The sequence below is a fragment of the Nipponia nippon genome, unplaced genomic scaffold, assembly GCF_047370975.1.
Source record: "Nipponia nippon isolate SJK-2023a ecotype South Korea unplaced genomic scaffold, ASM4737097v1 scaffold_1, whole genome shotgun sequence".
Lineage (NCBI taxonomy): Eukaryota > Metazoa > Chordata > Aves > Pelecaniformes > Threskiornithidae > Nipponia > Nipponia nippon.
Genome location: NW_028262290.1, coordinates 165,582,446 through 165,601,962, shown reverse-complemented (window position 1 = coordinate 165,601,962; position 19,517 = coordinate 165,582,446). Strand labels below are relative to the sequence as shown.

Sequence of the window (19,517 nt, the reverse complement as noted above, 5' to 3'; positions counted from 1 at the left end):
AAACCCCTCTTAAATGAGGAGTTTTCAGGAGAAATAAATCATACTATGAAATTCAAACATTATTTTTCTAAAACTTTTTGAAAGTAAGACTTCTAGATTTCTCATTTCTACATGAGTTCCAGAATAGGTTCGATTTTTAAAAGGAAAAAATGTCTCAAATACTTTGTGTTGGGATTAAGAAAACTTCTTGTTTGGACCAAAGCAATTGCTTTGGTAGTCTAACTCAGCCCCTAAACTGGAGAACGAGTAGAGAGGAGAAAATACCAACAACAGTGAAAGTAGCTCTGTAGAAGAAGCAATGAGAAACTGTGACTGCAGCTCACGAGGAGATGAGCTCTTCCTTGCATTAAGTCCATCAACACCTAGAAGTAGTATCAGAGGTAGAGGTGATCCCAACCATGTAAATCAGTTTGGGAATCTGGAAGGTCCTTAACTTTTAAAGTTCATTCAGTGCAACAGTCGCCTTTTCCCATGCTGACCTCTGTCGTATGCACCCTGTAGGTTTGGAATATGCCTTGTCCCATGCCAATCTGAAGACCGGTATGACTGCTATAAGTGTCACTGGTACGAGGGCAAGATGAGAGGCTACGGAATCTGTGAGTAAGTAAAACCCAAAGTCGGACTCTGGGGAAAATGGGGACTCCACGCGTTTAAACGGTGAAATGTTCCCACCTTGCTGTGGAAGGCTCAGTCACAGTGTAAAACCCAAGGTAATTCAGGTGCCAGAAGCTTTTGCTTTGGAGATGGGTAGTATGGCTTCTTCACAAGCCCTGAGTTCTCCTGTAAGAGCTTCTCTGCAAGCGATGACCATTGTACCTGACATAGCGTTCTCTGTGCCCCGTAGGTGAGGATATAATTTTGCAGTCATGCTTGTGGTTGCAGAGCAGAGAGCGCATGGCGTGCCATCAGCCCCGGACAGACTTGATGGAGCGAACGGCTCTCCATCTCCCCTGGCCATGCTATCTGGACTAAATCTTGTAGAGTAGCTCCTTGGTGATGGATGGGATTGTTGGTCTGGGAGTCAATAACTGTTATCCTGAACTGCTGAAGGGGGCTGGTTCCCCCAGTTGGCGTTTTTCGCTCATTCAAATTCTGAGCTTAAACCCAGAGCTTAACTTAAGAAATTGAGTCCAAGGTTTTCTCTTTTCTCATCAAAATGCTTCTGGAAACAGTCATTTGCACACCTGTGTCTCAAAGCGCTGCTGGGAATTTGGATGGAGCCCAGTCTATAAAGCACTGTATTGTGGGCATGTGGTGGCGTCCCTGCTTTACCCACTGTCTGCCTTCCATTTAGAAGGCCAGAAATGGCAGTGGAGGCCTGCTCAGCAGGTTGTAGGTATAAACTGGTTTTATTTGCATCCTACAGGGTTAAGTGGACAGGGCCAGCTTGCTTGGTTTATGCAGCAGTGAGCACAACAGCATCCTCGTTCTTGCTTAGGTCACACGTGGCTTATAGCCAAATGGGTTGGCCAGTGTGAAGACTGGACTGCCCGTTGTTACTGCACATACTTACCCCTGCTCTCAGCAAGCCAACTGTGGCAGAGGAAAGCATGCTGCCCAGCTTTCCAGCTGCTTGTTATGGGATAGGCTATCTGCCTTCCTACAACCCGCTTGTTGTGCTCCTTATGAATCAAACTCAGAGTACAGGACATGCAGAAGTCTCTAGGGAACTTGGAGCCAACTGAGCAGTGCTGCACTAGTGTCGCTGGTGTCAAATGTGAGAGCACATTGATAATTATAGATGATAACTCTGCTTAGCGTAAGTGCTTTCTTTGTTGTAGCAGTGAAGATCTGGCCAGCATGGACAGAGCTAAGGGGAACTCTTCTCAGGGGGATAAGCCCAGGAGGAGGGGTGGTTGGTGAGAGTAGAAAGGTGAAGGCAGATCTGGATTCCTGCTTGATCTGATCTACTCCCACTCTGGATTAACCAGTGGTCACTGTGACCTGGCTGGTGAGAGGTCAAGGACTGAGTGGCCTCTCCCAGGACAATTGCAAGCCTAAGTGTTGTGTCCTTAGATAACACTGAAAGCTAACTGTGGAGTGACTATCTTGGGCGATGTGTCTTCCTAATAGTGAATAACTACAGGCTCTAGATCTATCAGTCAAACTTTTGGAATGTTTAGCAGGCAGATGAGCCTAATTTACTCACTTTCCTGGCTTCCTACGCCAGTAGTAACTATCAAATAGTCACAGTCTTAAATTCTGTCTGTCTGTCTCTCCCTGCAGGTATGGGAATGATATGGTCTACAAAGGTTACTTCAAAGACAATGTGCGTCAAGGGTTTGGGATACTGGAGAATCTCTCAGCTGAGCATCCATTTAAATACACAGGACAGTGGGAAAATGACAAGAAGAATGGATATGGAGTCTGGGAAGACAAAGATAGGTAAAGGTGGTACAGATCAGAGCTGGCTTTAGGTGCCCGATGGTGTTGTCCCTCTGTTGGTGGGGTAAAGGTTCATGTTTTGATGGGGGGACTTGGGGATGGAGGGGGGATGTGTTCAACGTCTGCTATAAGGCTTGAACTCCTGGGGAAGCATTATATGAATTGAGTTTTTGCAGTACATCTGGCACTTTTGCTGCATAGAGCATTATATCAGGTAAAACTAGCCTCAGCAAGTGATACATCAAATTGACTAAGATACAACAAAATGGGGAAAAAACATAATTTGTTTTCTGTTGCATTCCAGAGGGGAGAGATACATAGGGACATGGCTTGATGATCACAAACATGGACAAGGCATTGTAGTAACCCAGTCGGGTGTCTGCTATCAAAGAACATTTCATGCTGATAAAATGGTGGTGAGTACCCAGTTTCAGTGGACTCTCTAGGTCAGTGGGACATGGAATTCCCCATCAAGGGCAAGATTAAGATTTCACTTCATAATTAATCTTTGAGGGAAAATAGAAAGCAAGAAAAATTAAGCATTGATATTTTACCACAATAATGTTTTTGAAGAACAAGGCCTAGAGGAAGTCTTGTTTCTTACCTTCCTGAGGTGCAGGTAGGAGCTAGATGTGAGAATGTCACTTCTTGCTCATGCTAAGACACATTGTAGGTCTGGCTGTTCGACTGACTATCAGGTCACAATTATAGACCAGAACTCATATGTGAAGTGCTGTACAGTTATATATGATATATCTATATCTATCTTCAAGATCACTAAGTCTTTACCTTTCTACTGTGAGCTTACCTGTGACAAGTTGGCTGTCCAGTTCATTGAAAGTTTAGATGTTGGTGGGGAAAGCAAAAGTGATTGGCATTGCTAGAACTGGCTTGGAAAAAAAAGCACTTCTTCTCATGAAAAATAAGCACTTAAAAAAACAAACAACCCCTTCCCCACTCACCAAATTAGGACAAAATGTTTAGCATGGAAACTTTGTTGGAAGGGCTTTCCATAAAAACTCCATCTGCAGGGAAGCAAAATAAAGCTGCCTTTTGGCCTGCCAGCTGCTAAAGGCTCCTTTAACTTCACAAGGCTTCCGAGTGGGGAGCAGTCACTTCAGTTTTCCTAGTGGAAAATTGGTGTGGCCAAGAAGCTTCCCTTGGAAACCTTTTATTTTTGCCAGAAAAGACGCTTTCCATCAAGAAAACCATTCCAGCGGAAAATGTGTTGCAGCTCTGAAAGTGACCACATTTTCTGGCTGGTATGGGTACATATAAACCTTCAGGCCCAAACTATGGGCTAAGCCCCAACAAGAAGAATCTTCCCCCATTGGCATGAATTATCCTGTGTCTGTTCTGTATCTTGGTGCTCCTTCTTAAAGGTCTTTTCCAGCTTAAATGATTCTATGATTCTATGAAATGTGTGCTATTGTAAGCAGCCATGGGAGTCAGGAGGTAATGGAATGAGCCATTTTAGGAATGCTTAGGAGCAGCTCATTAAAGCCACATTGATTGCACAGCAAAGGGACAAAGCTAATTCTACATAACAGCTGCCCTCCTTTCTTTTCTTAATCGTCTTGCAAAGAATGACACAATTGGCTGCAATCACAGAATGACACAATTGGCTACAATGACGTAAAGGTCATAGGATTGGGAGGACCACAAGTTTGACCCATATGGCAATTCTTGGTGACTGTTCTTAGAACAGGAGCCTGCCTTTTGTTCCTTCTTCTAGGGAAAGGATTGTAATAGTATTGTTTAAAACCTCCTGACTACCCAGTACTTCACCTCTGTGCAGTGATGCCTAATGGGTTACCTCTAGAGCACCTCCTTCCTTTTCTCTTGAGCATTGCAATGCTATTTTGGGCTTTCAAAAAGGTTTCAGAATCGGCAGCCCATAAATATTCTAAGCCAGTGGCTGTTTCTAGATGAACTTGAGTAGGTGGGAAGTTAATGTCATGAATTCACTAGTTCTGCTTTCAAATGAAGGGTTCTGGGATTCTGCTCTTGGAAGATGACTCTGTCTACGAAGGGAATTTCACAGAAGATCTAATGTTTGTTGGAAAGGTGAGCACTTCCTTCATCTCAGCCTTTCTGTACAGCTGCTTGCTTTCCAGAAGGGCTGATGGATTCATCTTCAAAGTTCATACCCTCCTGCTCCACTTCCCCAAGCCTCCTAGAGAATAACCTTTCCCTGTTGGTGATTTTTTTTTTTGTGTGGTTTTTTTTTTCTCTTCTTTTCTTTCCCCTCCTATTATCAGTCTCCTTCACAGAAAGAAGGCTGCAGCTGAGACACTTCAAGTAGCCGGGGGCTTTGTGCATTGTTTTGGTTTTTACTCTTTTTATTCACATTGAGGATTTGGGTTTTTTTGTTGTTTGTGGGACATTTTTGGCTGTGCTTCGCAGCTGCAGTTGGGATGCTATTGTATTCTTAGAACAAATATTTTAGCCTTTGTAGTGGTTGGGAACACAGGAAACAATGTATAAACCAAATGGAGCTGCAGCACCAGCCCTACGCTAACGTAACCAGGATGCTAACGTAGCTGAGGGATCTTGGAAGCTTAATTTTGCAATCTGGACTCTCTGCTGACACATTCAACATTTTGTGGTTGATCTTTAACAGAAGTATCTGGTCAAAGTATTCATAAAGCACCCTGTTGCAGGGAAAACGAGTCCCCTGGCTTGTTACGGAAATCCATGATGAGTCTGACAGGAAACGTGTGGTTATATCAGACTGAGTGGATGCCAAGATAGGCACTTGGTAACAACTGCAAATGAGCCCTGTCATTTACTGATTTCTCATGGGAGGAAGAGTTTGTCATCATCTTCTTCAGCCAGAAGACTCGGGGTGGATTTTGCAAAGATTGATTATAGTGCTTAGATACTGCTTCCTCCAAAATTAATGTTTAGTGTGAGCGATTAGTCTAGAAAAATCTCTTCTTTATCTAAAGATGGAGTGCCTCCTGCTATTAGCAATGAGGATTTCAAGCTCGTATTCAAAGCCAGACTAGTTACGATATTGTTTGGCTTTGGATTTGATTTAATTAAAACCTGTAAGTTTGAGTCAAGCTACTGCATGTCTTCTGTATTTGCCTCGGAGAGTTTAAAGTTTGTCTTGGTAGCAGCAAACGTTTTGAAAGCATTTATGGTGAATATCATATGATTCCTCCTACCTGTGAGGCCAAACTTGCTTGTGGTTTTAACAAGCAGAAGAAAAACAGAGGAGAAATTGAAGTTTCATGTGTTCACTCTAGGTTAGAAATAACTATTGTCAAATTTAAGCCAGAAAATTTTATAACTCAAAGAAGATATTGGGTATTTATATATAAGCATAATGCAAATGTTTTACTCTGCGATTGTGACAGTCTTTCCCCTCCAGAATCCTATGAGTGTCATTCAATAGCAAGGATGTGTTGTCTCCAGTGACTGCTACCTTCATGGCACTATTGCTTTGGATGCTGAAAATGTGCACCTCCATGCTGGAAGTTGTTCTTAGTCACCGTTTCAGGAGCTGGCTCTGTTGAAAAGAGAATTTGAGATCTCGGTCCAGCTTGTTTCCTCTCTCTAATGAGATCTTGGCAGAATAACCCTTTATTTCTCCATTGCAGGGAAAGCTGTCATTTGCCAATGGCTTCACTTTGGAGGGAACCTTTACTAACAAATCGGGCCAAGGCCTTCAGACGCATGGCATCCTGAACACATCGAACGAGCAGCTGGATGACAGGATAACCAAAGCGTAAGCAACAAGAGCTGACTTCTTGGGTCATGGCTTCTATTTTGACTCTACTTAGAGGAGTATTGGATCAATCCCTACAGGGATCAAGGCAGTCCTTGCTGAAAGAGTTGATCTAAAAACTGGTTTATATGCAAGGAGAGAAGGAGGAAAGGAGAGCACAGTTTGTCATTTAATCTTAATGCCACATAGGAAGCAGAAAACAGATGTTCTACTCCCATCCTGCCACCATCCACCCAGAGGTACTCCCATCCTCCGACTGGAGAGAGTTTTGGAGGCTTAACATTTTCAGTGATTTGTGCACGTGTGTGCGCACACACGAGTTTCTGTGTATGCACACAGACAGGTCTGAAGCTATACAGGCAAAGCTGGGCTACTAAAATGCATCACTTGCTCCTTTTCATTCCCTCTGTGCTACTACATGAATATTACCAGCTGATATTGTAGAGGTAGGAAAGGTACCAAAAATCAAGAAGTGAAGCACAGCACATGAAGCTCTGAAGAGCTTGGATTGGGTAGTGCATTATGTGGAGGAAGGCTGTGGAGCCAAGATCAAAGCTTCACAGAGCACTGATGCTGCTTGGGCAGGCAGTGGTGCGAATGCAGGGCAGGAGTAACTGAGCTGAAGCTATCCAGCCACATCCTTTGATATAGACTCTTATCCTCAGGGCTGATCCCTGCAAAGGGATGCTCTGGTTGCCAGGCTGGAGGACCTGAGTTCAGCCAGTTAACCCAAATGAGGGAGTCCCAGTGGGAAAGACAGCTGCCTGTCCCCGGAGGGGAATTCCTCTTGCAAAACCCAGTTCAATTTCCTCTTCTTTCCTCCTCAAAACATTTCCAGTCCATCAGAGTATCTACATTGCAGAAACAGCTCCTGCTTCCTATGCTTTTCAGACAGCAATAACTACTGGTGGTGGTTGCTCAACTGTCATCTTGCTATCAGTGTTTTCTGCAGGCTTTCAGTTGAAATAAATAGTCTATATTTAGAAACATCCACAAGTGGAGCAGAAAGCCTGTGATCAATTCACCAGCAAAGATTCAGATTATTGATGTTCCATGCACAAGGAATTTTTCTTCACCCAAAGTACCTCGTTGTCAGGACAATAAACTTGAGTTGCTTTTCATTGAATTACCAGTTAGGTGCTGCCATCTTTCTCTGTTCCTGTAGTTCTTGTGTTAAAATCTGATTCTGGAGAACCTTCCATATTTGAAGGTGAAGTCTGAAATAATTGAGGAGGGATGCAGAAAAGCCTAATGCCACGTTATGTTGTGCAGTCAGCTGGGCCTCAAGGAGTTCCCAGTAGAGAAGAGATGGAAGGGAATCTATGACCAGTTCCTGGAGTTCATCCATTCTGGCTGCAAAGAAGAAACGGAGGAGTCTTTCACGGGGTTCCACATACAAACGAGCAAGGAGCTGCGGAAATCTCAGGAGTACCTCTTCTGCCAAAGGTATGAGTATCGCGTGCCCTCATTGCAACAGAGGAGCCCATTTGTGTAGAGAGCATAGTGGTTTACATTAGGGTCTGCCATGCGTTGAAGTTATGAACCCAAACATTATCCAGTTGTTCGTGCTCATGAGATAGAGGGATGAATTTTAAGCCTGAATTTAAGGTTGTGCTGTTGAGACTGAGTCTTATAAGTGAAAACTTGGATGGGATTCATTTGATTAAATGTAAGCATCTGCACATGACCCAGTCATTGCTGGCTCCTCTTCTATTTGAGGGAGACCTAGCTGACATCATCAGCTGATGCAGAGCAAACTCCTCTCCTCTTAAGAAAATATCTAAAATAGATAAGACGAGCATGTGCAGGATGCAACCCAGGCTGGTTGTAAGGGGGACCGAAGGTGATGAATTTAGGTAATCGCAGGTGTTGTAAGTCAGTGGGGCAATTCCAGTGAAAAGGGTAGAGAAAAATTCATTTGTTCTAATAGTCTTATTGCCCTCTTGGTATCCACCTGCGATACCACTTGGGATTTATCCCAGTGCTTCACTGTGTGGTCTTCCTTCCTCACCTCTCATTCTTCAGGGGGACTGAGGATGTATCCTGGAAGATAGAAGATATTCTTGAGGAGCTTGTCCAGCACCAGGGGCTGGAGTCACAACAGAGTTATTTAGAGAAGGTAAAGTTTAAAACCATAATGATCCACCTCTGTCCACCAGGCACGGACACAGGTTGTAGCAACTTTCTGTTGCTTTCTGTTAGCACATATATAACATTGCCATTGACTTCAAGAGTCTTCTCTAAATGATGTTTGAATACCTATGCTTGTAAAGGAGAGGGTTATCCTTCATGCTTTTTGGGCACTCATTTTGTGTGCAGCTATACAGTCCAGAAAGTGATGATAAAGCTTCACTCTCAGTTCTCAAACTGTGTCAGGGAATAACCAACTGCTGGAAATGATTAATAAACCTCCATGCACTCTTGGTGGTTGTTTTTTGTTCAGCCAGCCTTTCCCTGAAGCACCCTTTGCTCTCTCTTGAATATCACAGCAAATCTCATCAGGACAGCAGGTTCTACTAAGCATATTTCTGCCTGATAATTGGAGAAGAATGGGCTTGTGGCAGCAAAAATAGACCAAAATTATAGTTGATTACCTCCAGGCTTGTTCTCCTTTGCTGACAAGAGAAGGTTGGGTGGCCTTTCAGTGTTATTCTCTACTAACGGCAAGGGCTGACTTGTAAAATTTAATTTTCCTCTATCATGCAGGCATTGAAGTCTTCCCTGCACCCACTGGGAAAGCTGCTGAAGGCCTTGATGATAGCTTTTCAGGCAACGTATTCTGGGATTGGGGCCAACAGACACTTGCTGACTATGGCACAAGAGGAAGTCAAGTACTATGCAAAGAAAATATGGGAGTTTTACCAGTAAGTCAAGCATGCTGAGTCCTTCCAATGGGTATGAGCATAGAGGGATTGTGGAGTAAACCATTGGGGTCATTTTTTCAGGTGGCAGAGCTGCTTTATTTCACAGCATATTTCTTGGGAGAGTTGCTTCAGAATGGTGCCAGGTAAAGAGTTATTTGCAATAACTAAGGTCATATGGACCAAGGAAACCTTTATTATGCGCATTGCTCAGTACATGAGCCAGGGCCTTTCATGTGACTAAATCTTACTGAGTGCTGGCAGCTCAATGAGCTGTTGCCCATAATAAGACTTCATTTAGACAAGCACAAATATGAGCAAGAAACCTCACTAAGTAACAAGAACAGCAAAGTATATCAGAGCACACAACAGTGGTGTTCGATATCTATGTTTGAATGAAAAATAGCTTAAGCTTAACCTGCCTCAACTCAGCAGGAGTTAAGAACATGCAGTGTAAGCACGTTGTTGAGGGTTGCTGATGTGGGTAGTGACTCTAAAGTGAGGTGGTTCAGTTGCGTGGTTGTGCCCATGGGTAATTAAGGACTGGATCAAAGGCATGACTGGGGTCCTGTTGCTGTTTGAATATGTTTTAGGAGAAGATGCAAGAAATGCCACAGTAGGCAGAAGTGAGGAACTCTGCCTCTAGCTGCACTCAGGGTGGTAATGCCTTAAAAGTAAGAGGCTGGATAAAAGAGCTGTTGTTATCAGTGTAGCCTTGTGTGCTTGAGGAAGGCTGCCAGCTCTGTGATGAGGGGTTGTCTGTCCCGGAGCAGTCATCAGCAGTACAGCTGGTGGGAACAAGTCAGATTTGATTCAGTTCATCTGAGCTGTGTTCATAAACAGTACAACAGGGCTGACAACCTGAGCATTGGTTCACGTGAAGGTGCTTCGGAGTTCAGTGCATATCTTGGAAAGCTTGCCTCATGTCTCAAGACCTTTCCAATGCAGTGGGAGGAGGGAAACCCACCTTTCTCTGCTGTGCCCTGGCTAAGTTTCCTAGGCTGATACTTCTACAGCAAAAAAAAAAGGCAATCTCTCCCTAATCCCCATTTTAAGATTATGAAGTTTTGGCTTGGAAACATCAAGACAAACCCAAGCTACTTTTTCAGAGTATGAACATCTTCTTATGTTCATAGATGGATTAGAGAATTGGTTGGCGTGACAGGTCCTGAAACCTCATAACCCTTGAGTGGGAAGCTCAATGCAGACCACAGTTAGGATCTCCAGAGTGACCACCCTACTCTTCAGAAGCTATGGAGATTTTTGAAACACTTATTCATTCCTGGCGGCTTCTGCTGGTAATGGAGAAAGCCCTCAAATAGTGACACTTGAATACCGAAACAACACTGCAAGGATTACAGAGAGCTTTACTAATATCCTACTTGACTCTGGGACAGCTGAGCTCCTCAGTTGTGAATAACAAGTTACCCTTAAAAAAAGGAAGGAGGGAACTAAACCTTGGTTCTGCTCCTCTTCTAGGGGTTTGCTCCATCTGGCACTGGAACAGAAAGGCCAACTGCCTGCGAAGGGTGTGGATGGAGATACAAGGTATGTGTCACCACTGGTTGTTTAATTTTAAGCTGCTTGGACGTACGAGGTGTCTTCTAAAATATGTTAAGTGCTGAACTGATTGTATTTGTCCATTTGAGTCAGGTTTAGTGCCCACACTTCTTTCTGAGTGCAAAGCTTTCAGTAGTTCTGCTTGAAGCATGAAAGCAACTTCTTCTAAGCACATTCTGTAGCAGCATGGAGTGGTGAGTTGGAGGTGTGTGTGGTACACAGCCTTGCAAGATTACCCACACCAGCTACTATGCAGTAGCATGGTTGAGTGCGAGATAGAGGTCCCAGCACTACCATGTGCTTTGCATGAGTCGCAGGAACTTGTTCATTGTGGGGATGGTGCCTTCCATACCAGCACTGAGGGAAAGGCAGGCCTGGAAATAGGGAGTGCAGTGTGGGAAATGTGGCAGAGGAGGTAGAAGACATGGTGTTCCTAGAATAAGAAGGTAGGAATAATTGTGGGAGACCCAGGCTTAGGGTTTTTGGGGGTGGGAAGAAGTATCTTTGTTCAGCTGTCCCCATTTGGTCTGGATTTCTCTATGCTGTAATCTGCAGCCATCCCCACGTGGGCTGAATGAAGCCAAGAGGTTGGTGCAGCTGGAAAAGGGCTTTATCTGACTTTATTTGGTCTTTGTCCCTTAAGAAATAACAAGTGCTCTACTGAAACAGCTTAGAACAACTGAGATAGGTCTCTGGTGCTCCAGGTTTTTCCCAGTGACTAAAGAGATCTTGTGGAGAAACAGTACCCTGTCTTACAGCATAAGATGCACTTGCATCTTCAGCTTGTGGGCACACGCATGAGTGTGTTATATGGGTCACTACTGTCGAACTGTGACATTGAAAGGTGGAGGAAGGAGAGGAGAACACCTTGCAGTCTCAGAAGCTACCTTTGCCATTGTGTGCTGTGTGGCTCTCGGTAATATCACAGTTACAGGTCTCAATGTAGGACTCTGCTTTGCTTTTCTCTGCCGTAGTGACCAGAAGGCATGCAGTGTGGTCCTGCCGCTGATCTTGCCTTGCTTCTACCCTGAGCTTTTCATGCTCTACATGCTCTATCATGAAAGAGAGGATGAACTCTACTGCCAAGGGATCATGGACCTAAGTCTATTTCCTGACATCAAGCTGCTTGAGTTTCTGGATGTGCAGAAGTAAGTGACATTTTTTTCATCTCAGGATGCAACCCCATGATACCAGCTGGGAAGGTAGCAGCCAGGGAAAGCTCTGATGGCACAGGAGGAAGGGACATATAACCTGTTCCTGGGTCCATCATTGGTTGTAGCACTGAAGTTTTTCCTAGGCTGCCAGAAGAAGTCGTGTCGTGGAGTGCCTGCAATACTGTCTGGCAGGACAACATTGACTAGTGGAAAGCTGCTCTTATCTCTACTAATTTTCATTTTTATGTAGCAAAAATCTTGTTTTCTAGCTCACCAAACAAATGGTTCGCTCCAACTCAGGACCAATCAGACAGAGTTTAAAAATGTGTCTTAGAAATGGCTATAGTCCATCCAATGGTATCTGCTGTAACAATGTAGGCACACAGTCTCAAGACAGGGGAAAGGCTGTGGAGCCAGGTGTTTCCTTCATCCATTCCTGCAGCTAGATCCATCTCTGGAAGTGATATGTGAGGACCAACGACTCAGACTCAAGAGGCATGTCAGCTTTTTTAATGCAGCATCATCTGCAGCTCAAGGACTTAAGCAGGGTAGAGACCCAGAGTCTCAGTTTGGCAATTTGATTCAGTCTAGGCTCAGTGACAGGAATTGAATCTGGAAGTGCAAAACTCTCCATTGATTATTACAGGAGCATCTGTGAGTAAAATGAGGCCTACACTCAGGTTAATGAGTCTAAGCTATTATTCCTTCCTGTAGCAGTGTAACAAGAGGAGCAAACTCAGCCTCGTGCACCTCCCAAGACTTTAGCATCGCCTTGAATGAGGAGATAAAAACAGTCAAAACTGACTTAGGGTGGAGTTAAGAGACGGACATCTGCCTTCTAAAGCTTCTCTCTGTAATCTCCTTTCAGACACCTCTGGCCTCTGAAAGATTTGACCCTGACAACTAACCAGGTAAGAAATAACGCTAAGAGCTAGCTTTGGTGTGTTAGTGAGATGGCATTGGGGCTACATGTTGGTGCTGGCTAATGATAGAGCTTCACCTACGTAACCACAGGGCAGACTGTACTCAGAAATCAGAGCTACATGACATGTATTGATTAGTTATGATCTGTAGCTCCTGCATATGAATTTCCATGGATGGGAATATGAGGAATATGAGCTCTGCATAGGGTTGCTTTGTAATGCTCTGCTCGGTGGCATTTCAAAGACATCTGTGTTCAGAGTGGGACTGTAGACATCTAAGCGTGTTCAGAGTGGGACTGTCTACAACAGCTTTATTTTTCCCTCCTTTATGGGCAGTAAACATGCTTATTTTGGGTCCAGCGCTGAGGAGCCATGTGGTGGCTCTCGGAGAGATGCTCTTACAGAGGCGCAACTCTTTGTCTCCCTTTCAGAGGCGGTCCCTTATCAAAGACAAGTGTTTCCTGTCTGCCACAGAGTGTTTGCAGAAGCTGATGTAAGTCACCATCCATAACCTCTGACTGACAACAAGAGCTGATGGGGATTTTCTGTATTCTGGGAAATGCTGTAAATTTATGCCTGTTTACAAAAGCATATCTGGGTCAGTCTGCAAGATAATTTAAAGAAAAGTTGTTTGTGATATTATTTCAGATGAAAAGAAAAAGGAACTTCTACAAAACTATTTTTTCCCCCCAAAATGTCAAGACGATATCTAGTGTGTTAAAATGCAACCCTCCCCTGGCAAATCTCTCCCCTTAATTTTGCGGAGACATTCCTACACAAAATCTGACTTTGATGAAATGGAGTTCACTCATGTGCACGGCAAATTGGCCCTGGCTGTGACTGCCTGGTCATGATAGTCCCCATTGCTCTGGACACACGGAGCGACATGAGGATTATCCATCCAGTATGGCATGCCAAGATGTTAATGTAGCAAAGCAGAGCTCAATTTAAGAAGCTCATCTTGATTTGTTGGCTTGAAGTCCACCCTAGGGGATGGTGCTGAAGTAATGAGTGGGAAAGAAGATAAAGGGGAGCAGGAAAGTGTTGTGGGATCCATCAGACAGGAGCTCTCAAGTTCGTAAGTACACTAGGCCTGGTGAGAGCTTCCTTATGAAAGCCAACGTGACTTCTCTTCTGGGGAAGGCAGCACAGGCTGCGTGTACCTTGGCGGGGCATTATGGGCAGAAAAAAAACAATCTTATAGATGTGACAACTGTTATTAGTCCCTCGCAGGAGCAATATCTTGATAGAACTACCCAAAGTGATTAATCTCATACTCTAGCTTTTATTTGAGGGACTGTGATTCAGGTTAGTCCTGTTGAAAATGAAAGACTGACACGAGGGTGAGCAGGTCATCATACTCAGGACTCGGGAAGACTCAAGGTCCATCTAGATGATGTTACACCCTAGTGGTGCCTCCTGGCATAACCTTGTTGACCCCTTTTTGGTGCAGCCATTTGAGATGACTGACAGACTTTTTTTGTAGCATGACGGTCTGCTCTGAGGGTTTTGGTTTTTTTTAGTTCTGCTGCTTTATCTCTAGCTGTGTAGTGGAAGCATCTTTGACATTGCTGTTCTCACACTGACAGCACCACGGTGGATCCCTGGGAAAAGCTGGTGATCCTCCAGAAGACATATGAGGAGATAGAGAGCACAGTGTCCCGGGTGGTGGAGAAGGACTACAGGCTCCCCATGGATGACCTGTTGCCGCTACTGATGTATGTTGTATCCCGAGCAAAGTAAGTGGAAGCTTTTAATTTCCCAGTCCCGTTGTTGTGGGATACCTCAATCAGAGAAAGAACAGCCACGTTTCCAGGCCAAATAGTTTAAATGAAAAGCTGGGGTTTGTGTTTCAACGTGCTTTTTCCTCAGCTGTATTGGGGTTTCTGTGTGCTGCTGTTTGTGATGTGGTGTGATGGTGTTGGCCGTGATGTAAAGTGGCGAGGGACTTCCTGAGTGTCCATCTCTTACCCAAGAGGATAGTTCAGGGTTGTCATGGGAAATGCAGTCTTACCTGCATCTCAGATTACTGCAGAAAATAGGAACATGAAGCCTTTGAAGGCCAATTGTTGATGCCTTCAAGGCATTGTCTATATTTATCATACATCTTCCATTTTCCATTCTCAATGGGGCACTGTGATTCAGTTCAGAGCCTAGGAAGTTCTTGAATACTGACCATCTCGTAATTAGACTTTTCCTGTGTAGGAATGACTGTAAATGTAAAACAGTTCTGCCAAAGAGGCTCTGTGTGTGCTGCTTTCAGTGGAACTGCAGGAACCTGCTTACATCTAGTAGAATGAAACTATACTTTTTTTTCCTGGCAAATTTGAGTCAAAATCCTTGACTGACTGCCTGGATATGCTTGGTCTCCAAAAAAGAGTGAAATGTTTAAACCTGGGGCCATGAAATCCAGAAGCTTGCTTTTTTTTTTTTTTTTTTTTCCCCTGCAGTCATGTTGGATGATACAGGTTTGTTTGCTAGGCAGCTTTCTTGACTGTAGATGAGAGAGGAGGGGAATAAGAGAGACTGTGAAAAATGGGGGAGTTGAAAGTTTCTTGTAATTGAGCATTTTTGCTGAGATCCAGTCATGCCAGATACCTCAAGGACTCAGTCTCCAGTAGATCAAGGTGATGTACAAGGAATCAGCAATGGACTTCCAGAGCCGTGCCTCCCTCTCTCCATAATCTGATTTCAAACATATGCCCACAATCACCAGTGCCTAGAGATTTCTTCTGGTTGTGACATTTTTTTGTTTTTCCTAGAATACAGCACCTGGGAGCTGAAATCCATCTGATCAGAGACTTGATGGACCCCGCCAATAAAGGAGGACTGTACGACTTTCTGTTAACAGCACTGGAGGTAAGGAAAGGTTTTTAACAGTGACAGTCGCGACCCGCATTAGCCTTTCTTGAGTAGCGGAGCCACTGATGCATTATACTCTCACTTAATTTTAGAGGGCTGTTTTTATGCCTAGCACGGGTTATTTTCCTTCTAGTCTAGAGAATGTGTTTAGCTTTAATTTATAATGTGCAGATTTAATCTTTTTAAAGCCTGTGGGGCAGCATGGCTTCACTTTGTGTGCGAGAGAACAGATTTTGGCCCAAAGTTCCAAAACGTCTCCTTAATGGCTTGCTCTGTTCCTTGCCCAGTCATGCTACGAACACATCCAGAGGATGAGGCTGCACCAAAGAGAGAACTACCACGTGCCTCACAGCTCCTGAGCCCAAGGACCCGAAGGGAGCCTCCTCCCTGCTGCACTTTCTCGACCAAACACTGTTGGATGAAGAAGCAATCAAGCTGCCCTGGCTGCCTTTAAAAGAAGATGAACCGTTATTTATCAGATGAGGGTTTCTTGCTGGGTTTCTCTTGGACTCGCTGTGATGGTAAAGCACAGACATGGATGCTGTGGGCTAAAAGCCTTCAATAAGCAACCTCAGCTTGTGTTTGGGAATCTCTTTGCGGAAAGTGGCCAAGGTTTCTTTTGCCCTGTAGTTTTATTTCACTTTCCTGCAAATAGCAATTTGCCTCGAAACCTCGTTTAACTGTTCTCTCAGATGCTGTGTTCATTTTGCACTGGTGAACTGACACAAGGGAGGTTATTTTATAGCAAGCAGTTAGGTGAAACCACAAGAACTGTTTTGGTGGGACTGTTTCTGGTTGGCAGAAATGTGGCATGGACAGGAGAGGCCATCTCCGTGCTCCTGAACAACCTGTTCCTGGAGTGAGGCGGCTTTTCCGGGATCCCGAAGAGGAAGGTTTCTCCATTCCTCTTCCTACCTATGCCAAACTCAGTACCTCTCCATTGCATTGTAAAGCTGCTATTCACTAACTTCTTTGTTTTATGATACTTAAAAGTGTATATTTTTACTCTGCAGACTGCTGTTAAATCTCAGGGATATCACACTTGCACCTTGAACATGCTAGTGCTGCTTTTTAGTTCTGCAGGGGTTCATGTGTGCCTAATAGAAAGGACATACGTTGTCCTGGGGTGAGAAACCTCAAAACCTGGTGAGACAAAACCTAAACCCACCTGGCCTTCTGCACTGACAGAGCTGCAAAAACACTGGTTTTCCTAGGTGCACAGATTCGTGCTGACAGATCACCCACGGACGCCAGTGGGGGTGCAAATCAGATTAGAACTGGGCTGGGTTTTATGCTGCCTTTATAAAAGGCAAATGGATATTTGGTATCCTGTTCCTATCAGACAAAAATAGTCATGTCTGAGTTGCATAGTTAGAGCAAAAGCTCTTTTGAACTAGATTTTAACCTCCCTTTTTTTTATTTACAGTTTGACTTTAAATTGTCCAGGTCTGTGACTTCAGGAAAACAAAACAAAAATCTACAGGCTGTTTCCTCCTGTTTATCACAAGTGTTATGCTTTAATAAATAGTACACTGATTACAATAGTTAATATATTGGTATGAGAGTATCATAACGTATGTTTTACAGTAACTTTGTATTTAAATAAAGCTGTTGAATTTTTAAGAGCGATTCCAGGCTTGCATTTCTTATTCCAATCTTCAGGCATTTGAGAATTTGCTTTCCTCTCTTTAACCTCAGAAAAGATGTGGCTCCCTTACTGCCTTGACCATTCATAGGAATGGAGAATTTGAACTACAAATTAGTTTCCCAATGTAATTGTAAGAGAGACTGAATCAATAAAACTAATTTCTGTGCTTCTGTCCCCTGCCAAATCACCAAGGAGAACATGGCTTAAACTTCAAGATCATTTCCTGCAATTAAACTACTATTTTTTACCCCAGCGTCTCGCACTGATCACACCAAGCCTTAGCCGGCCTTATGAAGGATGGCTGTTACGCATCTTCAGAGCTGAAGAAGCTATGGTGCAGAGCCAGCTCAGGTGAAGAGAGTAGTTGAGACCCACCTTCCTTTACCTGAACCCCTCTTTAGCCACCTCACCATGCTGGCCTACCTTCTTCCTTACCAGTTTCCACAGGGAAGAGGAACTAACTGCAGAAATGATGCCTCTTCCCTGCAAACTGCTGCCTGAATTTTTGCATCACAGCAAACTGCTGCCATCCATCCAAATGAGGACGATGTCTGCTGGACAGTGTCTAAACTGGTCCTGGGTATGTTGAGATCCTGGGTTCTCGGTGTAAAAGCTAACTTGTATTTTTGCTGTTTTCACACAGCAAAGCCAAGAAGTTCCAGCTTCATGGGACATGAAATGAAAAGTACTGTTCATCTAAGCAAACCCTTTATAAAATTGCAGTGTCTCAAGTGGTCGGTGCCAATACCAGTTACACAGCATGCAGTGAGACTGGGGAATACAAGACCGAAAACGCGGTTTCCTACCGATACACTGATTGTCAGCTTTAAACCGTTGTTCCTCACCTCTACGAAATCTCACCTTATTCATCTAAGGAAGAAAGCTCCAGCTGCCTGTCTTTGAGAATGTAAACAGCCATAAGTAACAGCTGTGAAATTTTAATTTCAGAGTTGCTTAAAACTGGCAGTTTTCCAGTCCAAAGAAACACCCTGCCAGAAGGTTGAATCACTGAGATGTAGTCACAGCTGTTTAAAAAAAAAAAAAAAAGTCTGTTTTTTCCACACTGCCATTCTTCCATGCTCTGGCTATTGATTTTAATTTCAGGTACCACTTCCTACTCAAAATGCAGAACTTCTACTAGAAAATAGGACATGCAAAATGCATGCGTGTACAAACTCCACAGGATTATCTAGAAAATACTGTGATTTTTCAGCCTACTGAAGATTTTTACTATTGCACTTTCTAAACCTATGGTTATTAGTTGCTCTTACTGGTCATCTGGTTGAAAAGTGAGGAAGTTCTTGAGCAATTATTCAAGTGAGCCCTAAAGGGGCAACTAAGGTAACAGTGTGCAGCCATTTGTGCTTCTAGGCTTTCTCGGCAACCAGTACAAGCAAGAGAAACGCTTCACTGGAAATACTCTTTTAGCCCAAGGGTAGCATTCAGGTTGCAAATTGTGCTCTGTAACCATGCAGGAGTGCTATTTGGTGAGTTAACAGCATGGCTTTTTTAGGAGATAATATCAGGCTACTTGCTAGCTTCCCTGATTAATCAAATCTCTGCTTGATAAAATACTGTGCCTTGAAATAGTGTGTAGAAATGTGAGAGTACATTCAGGTTCCTCCTTTTGAGCTCGGGTGGATCACATAGCTTAAATTATTAGTGGCAGATTTGCTATCAGGACTCCAGCTTCCTGACATGTTAAATTTAATCCTGCAGACTGTGAAGCAGTATGAAGGATGACTCTACCCGAGACTTTCAGCTTTAGAGAGATGCCACTGTACAGGAAAACAGCAGAGTCAGCTCTTCCACATCCAGGCTACAGCTGTTGAGCCAGCTCAGGCTTCAAGGGAAGCTAACTAACTAGGGTCCTCCACTATTTTTAGAAAAAAAAGAAAAAGAAAGGCTGAGCTGCACCTGGAAGCAGGACAGGTCTTAAAGCAATTTAGGTGTGACCAGACAAAGCAGAGCTTAACTGCTGGAGCCTGCAGTGCAGGTTTGCTGTCTGTACACAGTGCTCTCTGAAGCAGAGGGAATACGGTGCAGACCACCGCAATCTCGGTGTTTAGCCCTGACAGCTTGATCCACAGAGAATTTCTGTTCCCCATCCCTGAATGCATACTCACCAGCAGGGCTCATACTATACTACTACTATGATCTGGGTTTTTCCTTTATCTGAGATTTTTTTTCCTGTCCAATTACTATAGATACTCAAATGCTGTCAACTTAAAAAGTATTCAGGCTCCTCATGAATGTACTCTCTCCCCACTCTGTATTAAGGCTCTTTGTACTTGAACTGTAACAGCTATTAAACAGGGAGGAGCCAGTTTTCTACAAACACTCATTTTGCAAAAGGTTCATTTTACAAAGAACTGAATAAATAGGAAG

General features: G+C 43.8%; 1 protein-coding gene across 4 annotated transcripts in view; it reads left to right on the top strand.

The window, feature by feature from the left end:
• ALS2CL (ALS2 C-terminal like) overlaps positions 1–15,906 on the top strand; it is a 47,868-nt gene extending 31,962 nt beyond the window's left edge. For 3 of the 4 annotated variants that reach the window (XM_087732021.1, XM_009475322.2, XM_087732011.1), the window contains exons 12-26: positions 502–600; positions 2,227–2,385; positions 2,690–2,801; positions 4,375–4,452; positions 5,994–6,121; positions 7,394–7,567; positions 8,147–8,240; positions 8,828–8,985; positions 10,462–10,530; positions 11,517–11,690; positions 12,565–12,607; positions 13,051–13,112; positions 14,209–14,358; positions 15,382–15,478; positions 15,769–15,906. In XM_087732021.1, the coding sequence (XP_087588147.1) occupies positions 502–600; positions 2,227–2,385; positions 2,690–2,801; positions 4,375–4,452; positions 5,994–6,121; positions 7,394–7,567; positions 8,147–8,240; positions 8,828–8,985; positions 10,462–10,530; positions 11,517–11,690; positions 12,565–12,607; positions 13,051–13,112; positions 14,209–14,358; positions 15,382–15,478; positions 15,769–15,840 (1,669 nt within the window). In that variant the 3' untranslated portion in view covers positions 15,841–15,906. The other variant, XM_087732036.1, reaches the window with a different exon arrangement.
• Positions 15,907–19,517: the final 3,611 nt, after the last annotated feature.